The sequence below is a fragment of the Gavialis gangeticus genome, unplaced genomic scaffold (assembly GCF_001723915.1).
Source record: "Gavialis gangeticus isolate Ggan-Ray unplaced genomic scaffold, GavGan_comp1, whole genome shotgun sequence".
NCBI lineage: Eukaryota > Metazoa > Chordata > Crocodylia > Gavialidae > Gavialis > Gavialis gangeticus.
Window position 1 is genome coordinate 41,739,107 of NW_017729033.1, and position 20,588 is coordinate 41,759,694.

The following is a 20,588-nucleotide window of genomic DNA, read 5'->3' on the forward strand; positions in this document are numbered from 1 at the left end:
TGCATTGCCATACTTCAAAAGGACACTGGGCCAGATTCTATCGGTTGCAATAGAAATAGTCTGGGTTTTACACCCAGGCTAAAATGAGATAAGAATCTGGGTCACTCTGTCTAGGTTGATAATGAACATGAAAGTGCCTGGGCTAGTTATGAACAAAACTGAAATTCTTTTGTTTTCCTATGTCTTTTCTTCCCCCCCAAAGCCCTTATTGTACATGAGCTTCACTTAGATATGTTTAAATCCCCTGGAAACAGTAGCAAAATAGTGCTAGACATCCAATGCTTTTCTTAGGCTTTGCCTCAGACATGAAAAAGGAACAAAATGGCCTGAAAGAGATAAAGAAACTCCTTTTGCTCTGACTTTTCTCAAAGACACAGCAGAAAGGCAGCTACAAAAGGGTTCTGACAATTCTTTTCCAGGGTTGCTTTGCTTTTGTCTGTTTCAGCAAAAAGCAGATGCAGTCCATCAGCCCATATACTAAAAGTATGGATTAAAATCTCACTGATTTCTGTTAACTGAGGACCATCTTCACACAGACTGCTGCAGGACGGACACCCACATTTTCTTAAAATAAACTGAAAGCTCAAACTAAATCTTTTTAGTATTTTCTTTTAAATACAGCCATTACCATAGTTGAGTTAGGACTGTTGCAGGGCACCTGCTCTCAAAGGCACCTGCTCCCATATTATTTAGATGATATGTATGCACCCAACAATGAAGGGTAAAGATACTTTCACATTTTCCTAATTGTGTCTTTCCACACAGAAATTACTTTCAAAGTAGCACAAGTAAGAAATTCCATATTTTTCTTTTGTTAAGAAATCTTGTGGGTGGTATCTTTTATTGGACCAACTCCATGGTTGGTATAGTCATAGACAAGCTTTCAGGTATCACAGTACCCTTCTTTAGGCCTCTGGAAGAGAAGCAGACATAGCAGAGATAAGTAGCAGAACAAAATCCTGCTTTTGGCTTTTTTTTAAACTTATGATCTAGCTGTGAAAAGAATAGTAGCTGTATATAACAGAAGTAATATAAAGGAAACATATTAATTTAGAACCCATGCATTCTAGACTTTTTAACTCCCCTCACCAAAGATACAGGCAGTAGTTCACATACATCAGTGCCACATAAACTAACAAGAAACAACAACAACAATAATAATGATTTTCATTCATATTTGAGTATGACTACTACTGATACTGGAAATCAGGTTCCACGTGTAGGGTTCAGGAGATGGATGTGCCAGGGCAAGTTGAGCTATGGACAGCCATTACACATAAATTGGCTTAAGTGATCAGAAACTGGTTTAAACCAGTAACAGAACATAAGTTCAGCGCACATAAACCAGTTGCAAAATGGCCAAAACAAGTTCGAGATAAACCTGGTTGAATGTAGTATCTGACTTAACTGATTGAGCTTCAGCTAGTTTCTGCAATGTCTGTCCCAGACCACTCCCTGGTTTAAGTTAAACCAGACTCTCCCAGCATCCCAGCATGCTCTCTTAGTTGTGCTCTCTACCTAGCAGAGCAGGGCTGGCCCCGTCCCTCTCTCCCTAGCCAGAGAAGGGACAGGTGGGGGTTGGGGACAGACATGGGCCCCAACAGGAACAGAGAAGAGGTTCATTCCTCCCACTCCCTTCCCTGTCTTACCAGCATGACCTGCATTTCTCCGCTGGCTGCTCCAGCAGTGGGGGAATGGCCAGCCCTGGCACTAGCCTGGAGTGAACTGACCGGGGAGTGAGTTTAATTCCCCCCGCCCTGTCCCACTGGCAGGGACTTGAGCCAGGGTTCACCAGGCACTCCCTGCTCACTGCTGCAGCAGCGGGGACATGGCCAGAGGCCGGTTTGCATGGCCCCTTAGGCAGGGCGGGCAGGGAGGAGGGTTATTCCTTCCTCTGCCTCTGGGGGACCCCCCCTCTGCTGTGGGGTCTGCCCACCCTAACCACTGCTGCCACTGCTTGCTTCCTGCACAGGGCAAGCAGCAGGATAAGCCACCTCCTTCCCTCTCCAGCAGACCCCAGAGGGAGGGGAGAGTAACTCCCCTCCCTGCCCCCTTGCCTAAAGGTCCTTGCTGGCTGGCCTCTGGCTGGGCCCCAAACCCTGCTGCTGGAGAAGTGAGAGGGCAGGGCCCTTGATGGGGGCAGCAGCCCCTGCCATGGTGTCTGAGGAGCATGAGCTTCTTCCCAGCGGGGGTCAGAGATGCCATGGACTGCACGGCATGAGTGGTGGCACTGGGACTTGGAGGGGGCCATAGACACCCAACCCCCCCAAATGCTACTGAGGCCACTCCCCCACACAGTCCACAGCAGCTTTCCCCACCATGCAGTGAAACCTCTGTCAGCAGCATGGCCCCCCTGCCAGGAAGAGGTTCATGCTCCAGGACACTATAACTGAGGCTGCTGTCCCTGTCACAGTTGTTCCCCCCTCACCATTCCAGCAGCAGGGTGAGGCCTGGCCAGATGCTGGCTTGCATGGCTTCCTTAGGTGAGGTGGCAGGGATGTGAGTTATTACCTCCTACCTTTGGCATCTGGTGGAGGGGGCAGGAGGGGGCTCATTCTGTGGCTCACCCTGCACAGGGAGTGTGCTGCAGCAGTTGGGGTGGTCAGACCCCGCTGCTATCGCCCAGGGGCAGAAGGGGGGAACTAACCCCCTTCCCTGCCCTCTTTGCCTCAGGGGGGCATTTCAGCTGTCCTCTGGCCACACCCCTGCTGCTACAGCAGTGAGGGGGAAGCATCTGGCAGACCTTAGCTTGAGTCAGTGGAACAGAGAGAGGGGAATTATACCCCCTCCCTAGCCACTTCACTCCAGGCTACTGTCCAGGCTGGCCACATCCCCCCAGCACTGCTTCTCTGCAGCTGAGGGTGTGTTCTAGTGCCCCCAGCTCCTGACCTGAGTGACTGCAGGCATGTGCCTGCATTTCTTCAGTCCAGAGGGAATGTCTGTTCCGTTGCAAACTGCTCCAATCTAGGCACGTTAGACTAACCTGCAAAGATTGAATCAATTCAGGCTTCAGCTTTTTGAATGTCCTTAACCTTGGTGTCTACATTCCCTTCTACTGTTGGCCAAGGTGCATGATAATGTTCTGTTGCTGTTTCCTTCATAGTGGAGTGCTGAGCTCACCTATCCTAAACCCTACCACAGCCAGAGTATTGCATCCAGTTCTGGGTGCCGCACTTCAACAAGGATGTGGAAAAACTTGAGAGTGTCCAGAGAAGAGCCACCTGTATGATCAGGGACTTGCAAGACAAGCCATACGAGGAGAGGCTGAGGGACTTGGGCCTCTTCAGCTTACACAAAAGGAGGCTGAGAGGGGACTTGGTAGCGGCTTACCACTATGTCAGGAGAATACATCAGGAACTAGGTGAACAGCTATTCACCAGGACACCCCTGGGGAAGACCAGGAATAATGGATACAAACTCCTGGAAGGCCACTTCAGGCTCAATTCCAGGAAAAACTCCCTCACAGTTAGGGTGTCCAGACTGTGGAATAAATTCCCTCCAGTGGTGGTGCAGTCACTGGAAATCTTCAAAAGGAGACTGAAAAGACCCCAGTTGTCTTTTCCTGCCCAGTAAAGAGGGACTGGACCTGATGATCTACAAGGTCCTTCCAGCCCCTAACAATCTATGAATCTATTAATTTATCATGGGCCTTATCCTCCCAGGACATTGAGTCCAGCCAAGCAGACTGTATGTGCTGCTTAATGCAGTCCTTGTAGCAAAGTTTAGGATGGCCAAAGTTCCAACTGCCTTTTTCAAATTCACTTTGCAGAACTCTTAGCCGATGAATTGTTGTCTATACGTATGACGTGGCTGACCCAGGTCATTTGCCTCGATGGTAGCATGGCTTCCATGCTTGGCATGGCTGTAAGTCATAGTACTTAGTTGCTGGGATTTTGTCTGACCATTTAATTCCCATTATGCTGCATAGGTTATGTTGTTGCAGGCAGTTAAGTTTTTTCATATGGTGACAGTAAATGGGGGCAGGTCTGTAACGAGTATTGGAGGCAAGGGAGCACAAGAGCTTTCTAAACTTGGCATTTTGTAGACACTTTGACCCCCCCCCGCCCCCACATCTTGTCCATAGACTTTATTGTAGGCAACTGAAAGCTGAAGAAACTGACTTTAAGTGTGCTGAAGGTTCTTTGTCAATGCTGGTATCATCAGTAACTATGCTACCTAGGTAGCAAAAGGACTTGACATTGTTTAATTGGTTGCTATTCAATTTTATTTCTGGTGGTAATGAAGGTAATAGGTTTCTGCCAGAAGGTGGTTGGTACAGTTTTCTTTATATTATTACTATGGCCAAAAAGGGATACAGCATGGGCAAAGGAAGTCAGTAAATGGTGCAGGTCATTCTCAGAAAGGGCAACAAATACTGAGTCATCAGCATTCAGTTGATGGGACATTGTCAGGATTTATTTTTGGCCTTGAATCAGTGGATGTTTAGAAGTCTGCCATCAAATTGTGTTGCTTGGGTGACACCAATAATGGTAGTAAGTGTGGCGATTTCTAGCACTCCAGACAAGAACAGAGTAAATAATGTAGGGGCAAGCCCACAGCCCTGTTTAACACCATGGGCTACAGGAAAGGTGTCAGATGGGTCAGCACCCACTGATACATGGGCCGGCATGTTGTCATGGAAGCAACATATGAGGTTAATTAGTTTGTCTGGGCAGCCAAAATTTGCAAGAAGGCACCAGAAAGCAGAGAGTGCAACATAGTTGAATGCCTTACTAGAGTCAGAAAATGCAACGTACTGGGATATTTCTTGTTCAGCAGTTTTTTCCTGTAACTGGTTTAAGGTAAATATCATGTCAGCAGTGCTGTGTGATGATTGAAAAACCACACTGGGATTCAGGGAGTACATCATCTGCAATAACTTGGAGCCTTTTCAACAACAGTTTACCAAGGATGTTACCAGCAATGGAAAGGAGCGAAATGCCATGATAATTGCTGTAGTGAGATCTGTCTCCTTTGTGCTTGTAGATTGTTATGATTTGGGCATCTTTGAAATCTTGGGGTAAAGCCTCACGTTCCCAGCAGAAAGTGAATAGGCCTAACAAAGCTTTGTGAAGTGTAGGGTGAATGTATTTATGCACTTCAGCCACATAAAGTACAGCAGGGAATTTCGGTCTTTCCCATACTGTTCTTGATTCCATCAACTGTAGCAGGTAAAGTGCAAAATTATGAAACCAGCATGTAAGGAGAAGAACTTAAACCCTGTGTTTCAAACTATGTTTGTCTTGAAGCCATCTTCCCCTGATGTAAAGAAACTAAGTGCACAAGCAAGTAATCTTTATTTAGCTGACATTTGGAGTTGAGAGTCCTAGTTACCTCACAGGACACACAAAGCACCATCTTTCATGTAATTTACGTATATTTTAGCTAGCCTCTTAAATGATCGTATTTATTTTGAAAAATGACATCACCAGCACAGCTTGAGTTAATGTCTGGAGTTCTAAAATAATAATGACTATTTCTAATGCCCTGGAAAACCTTGAAACCTGCTCTGTATCTAAAAAGCCCAACAAGGCAACAAAGGCATATAGATGAAATTGATGGTAGTACTTACCTCAAAACTCACAGATCCATTGTGATCAGTGTCAAATGCATTAAACAGAAAATGTGCATAAGTTGTGGAATCTAAAATTTAAAAGAGCAAGAATGTTCCTTAGTAAGTGTACTGTTAAAATTACCTATATATCCAACAGCATATTTAATTTAATTTTCTTGAGTGAAAACTTATTGACTCTGGCTGGACTAAATGTTCAGCCCAACCTTAATCAACTTTCCTTTTTTGTGGGGATAAAATTGTATATGCAAATAGTTACACTATTAAAGATGGAGTTCGGCTCCTAAAAATCTGGTGGATAATTTCCTTATTTATTCTCTTTATCATTTATAAAGTCCAGGTATCAGCCACTCTAGTACAATTTTATTATGTTTCTAGTCATATGCTTGCAGTACTTATGTTACAATACTTCTGAAACAGTCTGTATCGGTCAGGGCAGGTAAGAGGGCTTGACAGGAATTTTCCAGTCTGAGCTGAAGAGTAACGTGTTTTCTCTTTCAGTTGCAATGGGGAAATGCCAGTTTTCTCAATGCATTTATTTAAGCATTTTTATTCTGAAGGCAAGCAATTTGAAACTGAACTTACCTTGTTCTATAAAACAGGCATAGGAGGTGGTCCTAATGGGCTAGGTTTTGAAAGACATTTAAGTGCCTAAGACCCATTGACTTAATATGGAAGTTAGGTGCCTAGATATCTTTACAAATCTGGGCCTGGTTGTCTGTTGTGATCAGAAAGAACATAAAAAAATATGACTTTATTCACAAACAAGTGATAAACTTATCAATCAGCTATTTTATGCTCCATCAATATACCAGATATTGGTATATTGCCTCACTTTGAAAAGATAAATGTAGAATGAAATGCAAATGTGTTCAGCCATTAAATCTTTCTATAGGCTCCTCTTCCCATTAGGAAGTGCAGAAGCTAAAAAGTGGGGTATATTTTATTTGAAGGCTTTTCATAGTAACTGAACACAAACACTAATGACTTTGTCCTTACAATACCCTTGTGACACAGGAAAATACCTTCTTATAAATATAGAACTAAGGCACAGAGAGCTATAACCTAATTTCAGAGACATGCACATTCCTACAGCTCCCAGGAGTTGTAAGTGCTGAATATCTATAAAAATCGGGCTACAAGTGACCTGACTTTCCTGAGTCCCAGTCTAGTGCCTACTACAACACAGAGATGTAACAAATAATTTCTGTGCCTTGGGTGGCAGTGACAGCTGGGCCAGTGGAGACGGCTGTGGAGGAGGGGTGGACAATGGCCTCTACCATTTTTGCACGCTTCAAAATCTGTGCCACAGGATGGTACCCTGATCACCCCCGCTTAGCTAAGCTGTTTCCAAAACACTAGCCATCCTCTCTGCACACTTCCATAAGCCACATTGCTCTAAGAGATACATTGATTATATTTGGGGGCTATGAATTGTTGAGGGAGGAGGAAGGATGAGGTGAAAACTATTGCGGGAATTTTTCTAGGTTGGTCGGTGTATTATGGAAAATGAACTCTGCTGGTCTGGAATCTCTCCCTCCCATAAACCATACAAATTAATTATAGCCTGAGGCATTACTTACATGCACTGGTTCCCTTCAAAACTGATGAGCCCATTCATACTTTATGTGTTTACATTAGCTATTCCATAGTACTCATTATATTAGCTGAGTGCTTCACAAATCTCAGATAGTTTTAACTTCAGAATATCTTTATGACATGAAGAAGTGATATTATCCCCATTTTACAGAGGAGAAACCAAGTCACGGCATTATTTGTGCTACTTGTCCAAGGTCACACAGGCAAAATCAAACATAAACACATCCTGGCTATTGCTTTGGAAAATGTGGTAATCATGTTTAAGGCTGATAAATCCCTGCTTCCTCAGCACGTTACATTCAGTTCATTAACTCCAGATTGGGATGAGGTGGGCAGGGTTCTTGGGAAAGAAAGAAAATTAGAGAGTTAGGCCTTAGAATGGAGACCTAAGAATAAGCTACCCCAGAGAAGAAGTTTTTGCTCATCCAAACCCAAGACTGAAGGTAAGGTAGGATACCCTGGCTCTTTCCCCTCAGACTACACCTGAGATTCTGATACACCTGATATGGACACACGTAACACTTCACCCAGTTTAAATGTGATTTAAACCTGAAACACAGATGTACAAGATGATTAAATGAGTTTAAAGTAACCTGGAGCAGTTCAAAAGTGTACCTGAAAATCACATTTGGTTTCAGGAAGGAATTTTACCCCATGGTCATATTGTCATGGACTGTAAGAATTTTTGTTTTCTTTTGTAATGGGATACATGGTCCTCTTTCTTGGATCTGTGTAATGCTTCCTGTTGTTTTTGTTTAGCCAAATACTAACAAAATATTAAACTTCAACTGAAAATATGTACATCCTTGCTGAACACATGCCTATTATTCAACATAATCTTCTCCTCAGTGTCCTCTTTCCACTGGTGAGCAAGGGCATGTAAGCCAAACTTGTCCTTGTTGTTCAGCCATTGATGCCTCCATCACTTCACTGTCATCCCAAAAATGTTACCCTCATAGTCCCTCTTTCATCCTCTTGGACAAATGGGGAGCACAGTCCATCCAAATAATCAGATTTCCTCTGTGGTATGTAGATGAACATTGCTGTGCAGAAGCAGCACCTCAGATATATGACTTGGGATGGGGTTTTGGCATGATGTTTTAGTTTCTTCAGGATCTTGACATAGGCCTCTAAGTTTACTGTGGCCCCCTTAGGCAAGACGTCAACAAGAAGACCCTTCATGTCCATGGCTTGCTTAGGTAGGCTATAAAAATACTGGGGGCATTATTTTCCGACTGACAGTGTTGGGATACAGGCCTTTATTCATCAGTGGAAAAGGACCTTGGACAGAAAAGAAGACTATGCTGAAAAACAGCTGTGTGTTCAGTAATGATGTACACATTTTCTGTGTAAGTTGATTATTTTCTTACCAATAATTGGTTGAGGAAAGAAAAAAAAAGAATGTCTTAATTTCTAACTGGCCCTTGTATATTTAAACAAGAAACTTGACAATAATTAGGCCTCTATTGTATCAAGCTACTGCCCATCAGGCTGACCATTGACCAATACTTCCTTTTGTTGCTTTTTTATACTCCCTGTGTCAGCTGTCTGTCATTATACATCTACTGTGTTTTGATTCTAGGTCCTCTGAAAAAGACCATTTTTGTTCATAACTCAGACTAGGTGCTGGAGTCAGGTTAATAATTTAACTCATAAATTATCCCTCCAGGACAGAAGGAATTGAAGAAAAGGCTGAAATTGTGTGCAGTAGGTGAATTTTAAAATTAAATGAAAGGTTCACTTTAGTTACGATCCAAAAGGTTTTGGTGCTTCTTGGAAGCACTCACAAAAGCTACCCAGTTCTGAGAAATAAGCATCTCCTTCACACAGCACCACTCCAACCAGGCCAGAAGTATGACAGAGAAAGTATCTCTTGTAGAAGTTTGGCTTTGGCTGTAGGGTAAATGCATAGCATCTGACTGAAATTTTCCAAGTTCCAAATGGAATTAATTTACAGACTATGTTCTTCTTTTTCATTTGTGCCATCTTATTGATCCTATATTAATACCATAATAATGACCCTCCTATACCAGTGGTTCTCAACTTTCAAGTGTCAAGACACCTTTCCATATCTTTTCTAATTTTAGCAGGGCCCCACTTAAGAATCACTGAGTTTCATTTACATTTTCAAAAAGTTAGAGGGGTGCCTCGACACTAAAAAAGGTTGAGAACCATTGATCTATCTGGTGCCTAGTGAGGGCAGCTGGGGCAAGACTTCACCCTGCCATGCCCTGCTCTCTCCAACAATGCCCTCCACCACTAGTCTGGACCTGGAGGGGCAATGGTGGCCCCTGCCACAAAGGCTGCTCCTCCAGGATCTCATACACTGGTTAACAGTCATTTACTACTGGTACTCCTCTTGCTGGCCCTGAAAGTGGGGGAGCCGAGGAGGGCATCAGTGGTGACAGTGCCCAGAAGAGTAGCGGTGGGCACTGCTGGTATAGCTAGGGTGGATGCGGGGCACGAGACAGGGACAGAAAAGCACTTACCTCCTCACATAAAGGATCCTCATGTAAAGGCACTCTTAAATGGATCTTGTGTCACTGAGGGTGCTGCAGCAGTCTGGCTGAGAAATATTGCTCTATAGCAGGGCTGTGCAAAATGGCACTGTTCTGTTTTGACTTCAGTTTTGAGGTTTGGACGGAGCAGTGTTTTGTTTTGAATTTCATTTCGAGTTGAAACAGCTGTTCCATTTTGCTTCATCGAAACAGTGAGGCTGTTTTTACGTTTCACTCGACTATCGGGGTGGGGAAACAAACTCAGCCTGGCTGAGCTGAATTTGTTTCCCCAGCGCGACCATTGGGCTGGGGAAACAAAACTTTCAAAACGTTTCAACTAGCCTTGTTTTGTTTCAAGGCTGTTTCAAAGCCCTTTGTTTCAATTTGATTTCACTGTTTTGAGCTCAAAATGAGTCAAAACAGTTTCAACTTGAAACAGGTGGCGAAATTTCACACAGCCCTACTCTATAGTATTTTTTTCTGTTTCTCTGCCCATCTCTCTCTCATCCTTTCTATATACCTTCTATATAATATCAGAATTGGTACTCTGTTCCAGACCAATAAGGGGCATATTTACAGAGCAACAAAAGGTCTCATCATGGAGCAACCTCATCACTGCTCAAGAAGTCCTTTGATGACTCCTGGTAAGTACACCACTGTCTCCTGGGTATGTGATTTGCATTGCTGTTTCATCAGAACAATTACCTTGAAAAAGTGACCAGATTCAATCAAGGCAAAGCAATCAGCTTCCATTAGATGAGTCAGTAGTATTTTCCTGTAGAGCTCAATCAAGCATCCCTAAAGCAAGCAAGACTCTCTTTTTGGAAGAGAAAAATGTAAACAACAAACAAACAATCCCATGGGCTAGAATTTTACTTAAGTATGTACTGCAAGTTCAAGTCTGATGGTAGCATGATTGAGTAAATCAAGTCTCAACTCCTATTACAATATGTTAATTTAGTATTATATGAATTCACTGATGTAAAAACAAACTCTGCAACACTTGAATACTGTCTGTTAATGCCTTTTCCTGAATAAAAATAGACATACTGTTGAGACGCATCCATCAGTTCTACTAGACAAACTCCCATTTTAATTTATTATTTCCTTTTCTGTTTTAGAATTTTTAAGTTTTGCAAACTCTAACTGGTAGAATTATAATCCACAAAAAAATATGTAAACTAATGAAAGGTCTGGAAGATGCTATGGAAACTGTCTGGAGTGAATTAAGTTTATTACAGAGTTATAATTAATGTACACTAATTATTTAGTATATTTTCCACTGTCTTGGTATTCATCCCATGAAGCTTTGGTAAGTGTTCCTATTTATTCACTGTGTGCTTGTAATGAATAGAAAAGTGTTAAATAAAAGCATTTTAATTGTTTGCTGCTCTGTTCAGACCATGCATGATCTATACCTATTTTTAATTCTCATCTGTATCATGGTATATTCATTAAAAAAAATCTGTTGCTTTAAGGTTACTTAAAAATATTCTTCATGTCCCTATTCTGGAGATTTTGTTCAGGTACAACATCCATTAAGATGACTGAAATTTTGTCTGTACAAAGGCTGCAAGGGGAGGTATTTTAATGTTTTAATTAGAGCTACTTAATGTGACTTCTTTCCTACTAAATCTTGAATATTAATCAATGCAGACAGAGCTTGACTTTTTAATGAAATATGGTTTCTCTTCAATACTTCAAAATCATAACTAGCAGGATATGTTAACATTTTGACAAGTTGCAGCAGGGATAGATAAAAAGTCCAAATTTGTTTGAGATTCATACCATGTTTCTTAAATTGTCTTAAACACACTTTCTACTGGGGACAAATACAAATTGTAGCTATTATGTATTGAAGAGTATCCCTTATATTATCATGAACATCTGCACTTCTAGGTGAGCCTCCACGCCCCGGCTGGTGCTCTCAGGGGGGTACCAGTGCTCTCACCTGCCCCTCTGCCTGGGAGCACTGGCTGTGAGGGGGTGCACCAGCGCTCTTAGGGGGTGCATTTGCACCCCTGTGCACCCCTTAAGCATCGCCACTGTGAGCCAGGGTACACAGGAGTCAGGGGTGAGCCATGAAGAGTAGGGGCACAGGGGAGTCCCAAGGGGCAAGGTTGAATTCCCTGGGGTGGGAGGTGCAACAAGAAAAAATTGCCTAAGGAGGGATAAAGTTGCCAAGGACATGTCTGGTCCCCAAAGATTCTGACCATGAAATGTTTTTCTTACCTGAATAGCCATTTTGATAATCAGATAAGACACTACCTGTGGAGTGACATGCTATACGAAATGCTGAGTAAAAGATTTAGTAGGCCTCCTGGGCTGTACATTCCACAGTCCCAGTATGGGAGACCTATTTAAACCTAACTGGCTAAAACTCGGTAGCTGGGCTAGGGAATGCTGAGGCAAGAAACTGAGTTAGAAGGGGTATTGGCAACATTTAAGCAATGGTTAAGGGTTCTTCAAAGCGTCCAGCCTGCTGGAGCCCATAACCTCGAATGCCATCATACTTTCCTGAGATGACAGGTGGAGGTCCTCCCCACAGATGTCATGAACATTTCAGGCCATGCCGGTGATTATGCTTCAGTATAGCGTGGAGATACATCTTCAAGGAGGGGAATATGTTGGCTTAAACATGACACTTAAAGGCCTGTGTTTTGGGGAATTGGCTTATAGGTATAGATATACTCATTGTAAGGGTTCAGGATGGGTAGCAGGAGTTAAATGGATTTATAAAGAGCTTGGCAGACACACACAGCTTCTCATGGCCCTGCGAGCAGATAGGCTGTCTAGCACAACAAGACCAATGGACAGACATATCCTGAGAAATGGTGGCGGCGGGGGGCATCCCATAACACAAGATCACAGCCTTCAAGGCAGACAGGTTGTATAACCCCCCCAGGCCAACAAGGACACATAGTCTAGAAAACCGCCTGGGAACCAAAGGAAGTATGTACCATACTGTCCCATAACATAAGATAAGTGACACTAGCAACAAGACCTCAGAGAGCAGGGGGGCCTAAGTCCTGGTTTTGGGGAAACAGACCAAATTAGGAGAAAGCCTGGAAGGCTATGTGGATGTGTGACCACAGAGAGACTACCAACCAGAGAAGCCATGGATGAAGAGACATCAGGAGTCATCAAGGGGGAAGGAGAATACAAAAGCAGAGACTTGGGAGTAACAAAGGGTGTCTCCCTTTGTCCCATCCCTCCTGTCTCTCCCTGTTCCTTTTTGTTCCTCCCTGTCCCCCACCTAGGTTCGTCCTTCTTCTCCTCCCCGAGAACAGTCCCCAAGGCTGCCATGAACAGAGGGCATACCAGCAGCCCCTCTCATGCTCCCCACTGGAGCGGTGCTGTGGGCCTCAGCATCCCACCTCCAAACTGCTGACACCTAAGAGAGAGAGCCTCAGAGTGGAGCCTCTACCCTGACCAGATGTACTTTGACTCTGATGACAGCCCTTGAATCGGTAAATATAAAATTGTTTGATTGTTTGTATTGTTGTTTTTTTGGTCTTACTCTGTATCAATAAACTCCCCTTTATCAACTGGCAGGTGTTGAGGTCAGTCTGAGGGTTGTGCCCACCCAGAACAAAAGGCTAGGTTCCTAAAATCCAGTGTCAACAAGCCTGGGGTTGGGGGGGCGGGGGTCCCCCATGTACTCCGTGGCAGATCTGGAAGTGGACCAGAAGTGCTTCTTGTCCACTTCCGGGTCTGCCGCCAAGCGCACAGGGGACCCCACTGCACTCCTATGTGACACTCCATCTACCCCACCATCTCAGCATTCGTGAGCCACCTAGTATCTTGAGGCATGTAGAAAAAGCATTTAAAGCCGTGTCTATGTCTGAATCATTGAATCTCTCCGAATCGATTCAGAGGGTTCTGATTCAATTCAGAGAGATTAAAGCGTCTCCTGATTTGATTTGGATTCGGAGATTTGGCTGCTGAATCAGGCCGAATCTCTGCTAAATCAAATTAGTGACTTACTAATTTAGCACAGCCCTACAAGGAACCTCTCATTCTTACTCAAGCAGAGAAGCTTCAGTAGTGTAGGATGAAGAGATGTAAGCTAGCTAATTAGTAATTTAGAACCCATGGGGAGAAGGAAGCAGAGGTTATAAACAGAGGTCCTGGGCTGAGAAGTCAGTCTGGCCCTGGGGGAGGACTGCAGTGACTGGGCGCTGCAAGCTGCCAACAGTAATGCAGGTGAAGAAAGGGCAGTATGCTAGTAAGACAGAGTGAGGCATGGGCATTAAGTGGCCACCAGAGAGCACCACAGTTATCTTAAGAAGTGGGGTGTTGTTATCACTACTAGTGCATTGTAAAAAGAACGTTTTTTTGGAATGGCTGGAATAGAGGAACCTGTGGGTTCTTGCCTGGTTCTGTAGGTCAAGCAGATCACTTCGCAGTTTTTAGACTGGCCTGCAGGATCAAAATATCTAAGAACAGCTATACAAGAAGAATAGTAATTCCCAAAGGACCAGGGACGCTTTCCTAAACTAATGGAAATTACTGAAATAGCCCTGGATGCTGTAATCTTTACCCGAGCAACCCTCTGTGGGAATTCTGCTTATGTGCGAATTGCACTATAAAATCCGTCTCTTAAAAACAAATTATAAAATTTAAGTGAACTGAAAATATTCTTTCACAATAAAAATTGAAACTGAGGTGTCAATTTGTACTGTACTTGTTCTTCTAGCAATATACTAATATTTAACTCTGCTTAGAAGACTAAAGCTGTAGTAGGTAGTTAAAGAAGAGTTCTCTTTTGTCATACCAGCTATCACCTAATCATTTTAATGACTCCTAATAATTAGGCCAGCAAGCCTGTTAAATATGTGAAGTATGACTGAAAGGAGAAGGAAGATGACATTCTTTAAAATATGTTTCTGGATCATTTATCCATCTGTGGGCCATAAAAAATTAAAAGGGTATTTTAATAAGCTCTTAGGCTGTCGTCTGGTGTGCTTCTGTGGAACTGACTGACATAAAACTGGTTTGAATTTACTACTTTAAAATGAAACAACAACAGGATTATTTGAGTGTTTTTTGTTTTTTCCCTCTCATATTTGGCTATAGAGCTGGCTTGGCTTTTATAAAAGATAAAAAATTGCCAGACAGAATTTTTAAAAATAACTCTGCATTGGTCTATCTCTATTTCTGCTGAAGTCAGTGCCACTTTTACCATTCCCTTTAATGTGAGTAGGGTTAGGACAACACTGAATGCTGTTAAAAACCTCATTTATCATTCACTGAAAAAGGAATATCTGTAAACCAAGAATGACAGGCAGACAGATCACTATTCTTATCTTGTTAATAAAGCCAGTGAGTTTATTAAGGTACTTGGCAAGGTTGTCTTGGCTCTTTCTTGCCAACACTAAAACTAAAACTAATCTTGGCATCTCTAAAACAGAAGATGATCCAATGTATTAGAATTGGGGATAATGAATGTAAAGACATTCTATGTATGCATACAAATTGTTTGTAGTAGTAATTGTTAGCAAGCTCCTAAAAATACTGGATTATGTGCTAATTTCATTCAGACATTCATAACTCAGTTCAGTGTGAAGCACATTAAACAAAATATAAACAAAGTCAAAACAAATAAGTGATTTTTTCAAAGTTGAGTTATGCTAGTCTAGTCTGGATAATACCTATTTGTTAAAATATCTGAGACAGAAAATTTCTGGAACATTTCCTCAGCTTTTTACCTTGTGTGGTATATTACACCGAGAAAAGTTGCTTTTTACAGACAAGTGTAATTTAAAGGTACAGTATCTGGCACACTAATTCCCAGCATGGTATAAAACCCTAGATAGACAGATAATTAGCAGGCAACTCAACTTTTCTTACATTTTTTATTTTTCCTGTTGATTATCTATGCTTTCTGTGGATTTCAGCAAGGGTAACCCACACTACTCTTTACCATTCTTTTAGGCTTTTATTTAAATAAAATTAATTGGGAGAGTTTTATTGCTGCCAATTAAAGTTTTTAAATACAAGTGTAAAGTAACAGCCATTCACAGTTCCATGGAAACATGCTACTCTCCAGAGTTGTAGGAGGAGGTGAAGAGGGATGACTGAATGGAAAATAAGTAAGGAGGGGAGAGGCAGAAAAAGGAAGAAACCCTTAAAAACTAAGGGAAAATCTAAGGTACAGAGGGAAAGTGGCATTAGTCATAAGAGCTTTTACTAACCTGAAAGATAGTGACAACCACAAATTGCTGAATACCACTAGAAATGACTTTGTTGAACACAGAGGATCAGAACAAATCGAGTGAAAACAAAGAAACCCCACAGGTGTAAGTGGGATTTAACCCATTTACACAAGATCTGAATTTGGCCCACATATTTAAACTACCTCTTGCAGTTTTAAATTCCAATGTTATAGAATTTTGTAGAGGGGAATGAACATGGACTGGTAAAAACATACCAATATACAAAGCTTCAAGAAGAGGTGCTCAACCCCCAGCCTGTGGGCTAGACCTGGCCAGTAACACTATGTCATTTGGCCTGCAGGACTCCCTATGGGTCCAGAAATTTAGTGGCAGGGGAGTAGTGCATGCTAAATTTCTGGACTTGTGAGGAGCCTTCAGCCTTGAGTGCTGCACTGGGCTCCTGATCCTAGTGTGCAAAGTTGGGTGCAGGTTCTGCTCCAGCCACATGTGGGCATTGCGAGGCCCAAACCTGGTGTGGAGGACCAGGAGGGGGTGGTGCCAGGCTCCGGGCACACAGGGACAGGAAAGGGCAGTGCCGGACCCCAGGGTCCTAGTTTGGCACTTGGAGCAGGGAAGGGGCAGTGCCAGGCCCTAAGGCTAGATCTGCCCCATGGACCAGCCCCACACCACTTCTTTGCCCCATAGGGCCAAAAGGTTGAGCACCAGCTCTTTAAAGCAAACTGAGCTGCTTAAAGAGACCCGATTTTAAAGATACCCAGTGCCAATCACGTCTTCCTAGCTGCACACTGAGACATTGTAAATGGCATATCTTTTCATGTTTGTAAACATTTTTATCTACTAACAAGCCTATAAAATGTATATAACATTTTATACAACCATTTTGTTATGTTAAACAACAGGGTGATTTATGTGGATTACATGTTAACAAACACCTTTCTCTGTACATGTTAACAATTCTAATTATGACTGTAGAGTACTCACCTCCCTGTGGAAAAAACTGAGAGTAAATCTCTTTGAAGGTCTCTTCATTAACAATCCCACTGGGACATTCCTAAAGAAATTTGCAGACAAAAAGAATGAGTAACCTGTTCCCTCAGCTCAGTGCAAACAAACTGTATCAATGAGATTGTACAACCAATGATAAATATGATGCATGTAAGGCTAGGATATTAAAATACTGGAAAAAAACAGATCCACTTTTTCCATGTTAAAAGAAAGATTAATACATTAAATGTGTATAACTAAACCCATTTTTAATACCTTCTTATGGGGCAGCATTCCCTCTAATCTGCATGGTGTGCATAGCTGCACAGGTGCACTCATGCCACGCTGCCAGGTGCACCTGTGCAGCCATGCACACCACACAGTTTAGACGGAACGCTGCTTATGGGATGGATGTTCCTCCTGTGAGACACTTCTGTATGCCAGCATCTACGTAGCATTGTGTGACTGTTATAAGCAGCACTTATGACTGCTGCAGTCCACTGATTTACCAATGCAGCTTTTGGGCACAGCCTACCTCATAGGCAGAACTCATGCTATAAGGAAGCCAGACAGGAGCAGCTATGCTGTATTTGAAGTAAGACATATTCCCTTCAAATCTCCCTCAGGGGCTTTGGCTAATCAATGCAAGGCCCCTCAGCAGAGAAGATCCAACTCATTCCCTGAAAAATCTTTTGTCTTCTTTCCTCTTAAGTGTGGAACATGCTAGACAAAGAAGAGAACTAAGATGAGTATGAGACAGACTAGAGAACAGGCATATCACCAAGAAAGGAAGTTGCAGAGGACAAATAGATATCATAAAAGAGGAAAAATAGGAGTGTGATTTCATAAAAGCCACATTCAGAGACAGAAGAAATGGAAGTGGGGCATAATTTACTTGGTAGTGGAGGAAACTTGAGGCTAACAAAGCTAATCCATAATTTGCTAAACTCTCTAAAAGTTGGAAGGTACCACACAAGTGCAAAGTATTCTAAAAAACCCCCCAAAACCCCAGAACATAGAACTTATGAGGTGAGCAAAAGCCCATGGAGACCCTGGTACCTACTTTGGTTGCCAGACCATGCCCTGAAACGTGGGCCAAGTGTATAATCATCACTGAACAGCAAATCACATTACTGCTCTCTTTCTCCTGCTATCCTTTGTTTCTTCTTGTATTCAGTTTTGTATATGTCTACACTCATTCATTAATGACTTTGATGAGGGGGTGGAAAGCTCAATGATTATATTTGCGGATTATACCAAACTGTGGGGAAATGCGAGCACATTGGAGGATAGGTTCAGATTCCAGGATGACCTTGACAGACTGGACTATTGGGCGGAAAAGAATCAGGTGCAATTTAACCAGGATAAGTGCGAAGTCCTTCATCTGGGTAGGAAGAACCCTCATCACAACTACACAATGAGTGGTGGTCCATTGGCTGGCACAGCATCTGAATGAGACCTAGGGGTTACAATTGACTGGAAGAGGAATATGAGCCAACTGTGCAATGAGGTTGCCAGAAAGGCAAATAAAATTCTGACATGCATCAGCCAATGTGTGGCCAGGAGATCTAGGGGTGTGCTCCTCCCTCTTAATTCGGCACTGGTGAATAGTCCAGCCTCACCTGGAGTTCTGTGTCCAGTTCTGGGCACCACATTTCAAGAAGGACATCGATAAGCTCAAGAGGGTACAAAGAAGGGCCAGCTGCATGGTCAAGTGCATGGAGGATAGGCCCTACAAGGAGAGACTCCAGGAACTGCATCTGTTCAGTTTGAGTAAGAGAAGGCTGAGAAGCTACTTGATAGCTGCCTACAAGTACAACAGGTGTGAACACCAAGATCTAGGTGATCAGATCTTCAGGAAGGCACCTCAAGACCAATGGGCATAAGCTTATAGAGGGTAATTTCAGGCTAGCTATAAGAAAGAATTTTTTCTCTCTAAGGATTACCAGAATTTGGAACACACACCCTGCAGAGGTGGTGCGGGTCACCATCCTTGGAGTTGTTCAAGAGGCGGCTGGAAAGGCAGCTTGTTGAGCTTGTCTGAGCCCAATAACTTCCTGTCCATGGCAGGGGACTGGATTTGATGATCTTACAGGTCCCTTCCGGTCCTTTGATTCTACGATATACAGTAAAATGGCAATGTGACACTAGCATATCCATGCTTTTTAAATCTGTGTCACATGGCTAATAATAGCAAGCACAGGGTCATGGCCTTACAACTGAAGTAGGCAGCAGGGTTCCTATGGCTTTTCATTGGTTACTAGGTTGTGCCACTACATCCCTGATGCCCTCTTATTCCCCTAATATACCTAAGGTACATCAGTGGCATCTTCATTGTATGGACACATGGGAAGGAATGTCTAGAGAAATTTCACCAGGCCTTTAACAACGTCCATCCTTCTGTCTAACTAACTGTAGAATACTTCCCCCAGAAAATTCATTTCCTAGACACTATGATGAAGATCTACAGTGGCCACTTTGTATTGGAAACCCATCAGGCACCACAGCTATGTTCATACCTCTGCATCCATCCATCATCTACAGCCAAGCTGTACATTACAACAATATCTGCTCTGATCTCACTGACTAGGATGCACACCTTAAGTCTCTGGAGCAGGGAATTCTACAATTACAATACAATCCCCAAAATTGTAGCCACTCAAATCAACAAAGCCCGACTCAGACCTCACTCCAACCTACTACAATACTAACCCTGAGACGAAGACAACAGAAAGTCTCTTGTTGCTGCCTAGATTTCCCACCTAGAACATATTGGACACATCATTAATGACCTCCGCCCCTCCTGAAAAAGGGTGACCATCTCAAGGTAGCCATGGGTGATAAACCTGTCCTGGCTTGTGGACAGCCCCCAACCTCAAATGGCATCTCTCAAGCAACAGGCTATTCTTTTATACTTGATGAGGCACGAGGCCTTGCAAAAGACCCTGGTGTAAGCTGTGTCCTCTCATTATTTTAAACCACACCATCATTGATACAAGTAACATGGATAACATTCAAGTGCCATTCACCTGCACCTCTGTATATGTCATTTATGCAGTCACGTGGTTATAAAGCCCCTCTGCTGTCTACATTGGACAGACAGGGCAATCCCCATGTAAAAGAATAAATCAACCCTGATCTGACATCAGTCTCAAAAAGACACAAAAGCCAGTAGCACAGGGGTAGCAATTATTTCAGGTGGAGGGCCGGTTACTGAGTTTTGGCAAGCTGTTGAGGGCCACATTGGTAGCCCTGACCCTTGGTAGGTACCCCGCCCCCTGGTCCCCATTTTATGACCAGATGTCCCACCCCCTCTAGCCCCCAATCTTTGCCACCAGAAGTCCCTCCCCTTGCCCCCAGAAATACTTCTTTCAGCAAGTGGTTTTGCCATCTCAGAACCAGAAAAATACCAAATTATATTCTAAAAACTGGACATCTACAACATTCATTAATTTGATTTCAAAAAAAATATTTTTGTCCCGATTTACATGTGTTTTGTCGTGTACATAGAGGTGATTGCACAATAGCTTAAAATGAAGTCTTACTCTTGTACATTTTGGGGGTGGGGGACATAGGTACAGGTTTGTGAGGGGCTCTTAGTGTGGGGGTTATGTGGGGGCAGGTGTGGGTGTGGAATGAGGGAGCATGTGGGTGTGTGTGTGGTTATGTGGGGTGTGGGTGGGTATGGGGTTTGCGGGGCATTGTGTGTGGGGGGAGGGTGGCTGGGGTGTAAGGGGATGTGGGTGTGGGGGCCTG

At 43.1% G+C, this 20,588-nt stretch overlaps 1 protein-coding gene across 1 annotated transcript in view; it reads right to left on the minus strand.

Moving 5' to 3' along the window:
• Positions 1-20,588, minus strand: part of KCNIP4 (potassium voltage-gated channel interacting protein 4) — a 302,259-nt gene that overhangs the window by 26,951 nt on the left and 254,720 nt on the right. Inside the window, exons 3-4 of the mRNA XM_019526522.1 lie at positions 16,830-16,899; positions 5,573-5,643 (exon numbers count right to left, since the gene is read on the minus strand). Coding sequence (XP_019382067.1) covers positions 5,573-5,643; positions 16,830-16,899 — 141 coding nt within the window. The remainder of the gene's footprint in view (positions 1-5,572; positions 5,644-16,829; positions 16,900-20,588) is intronic.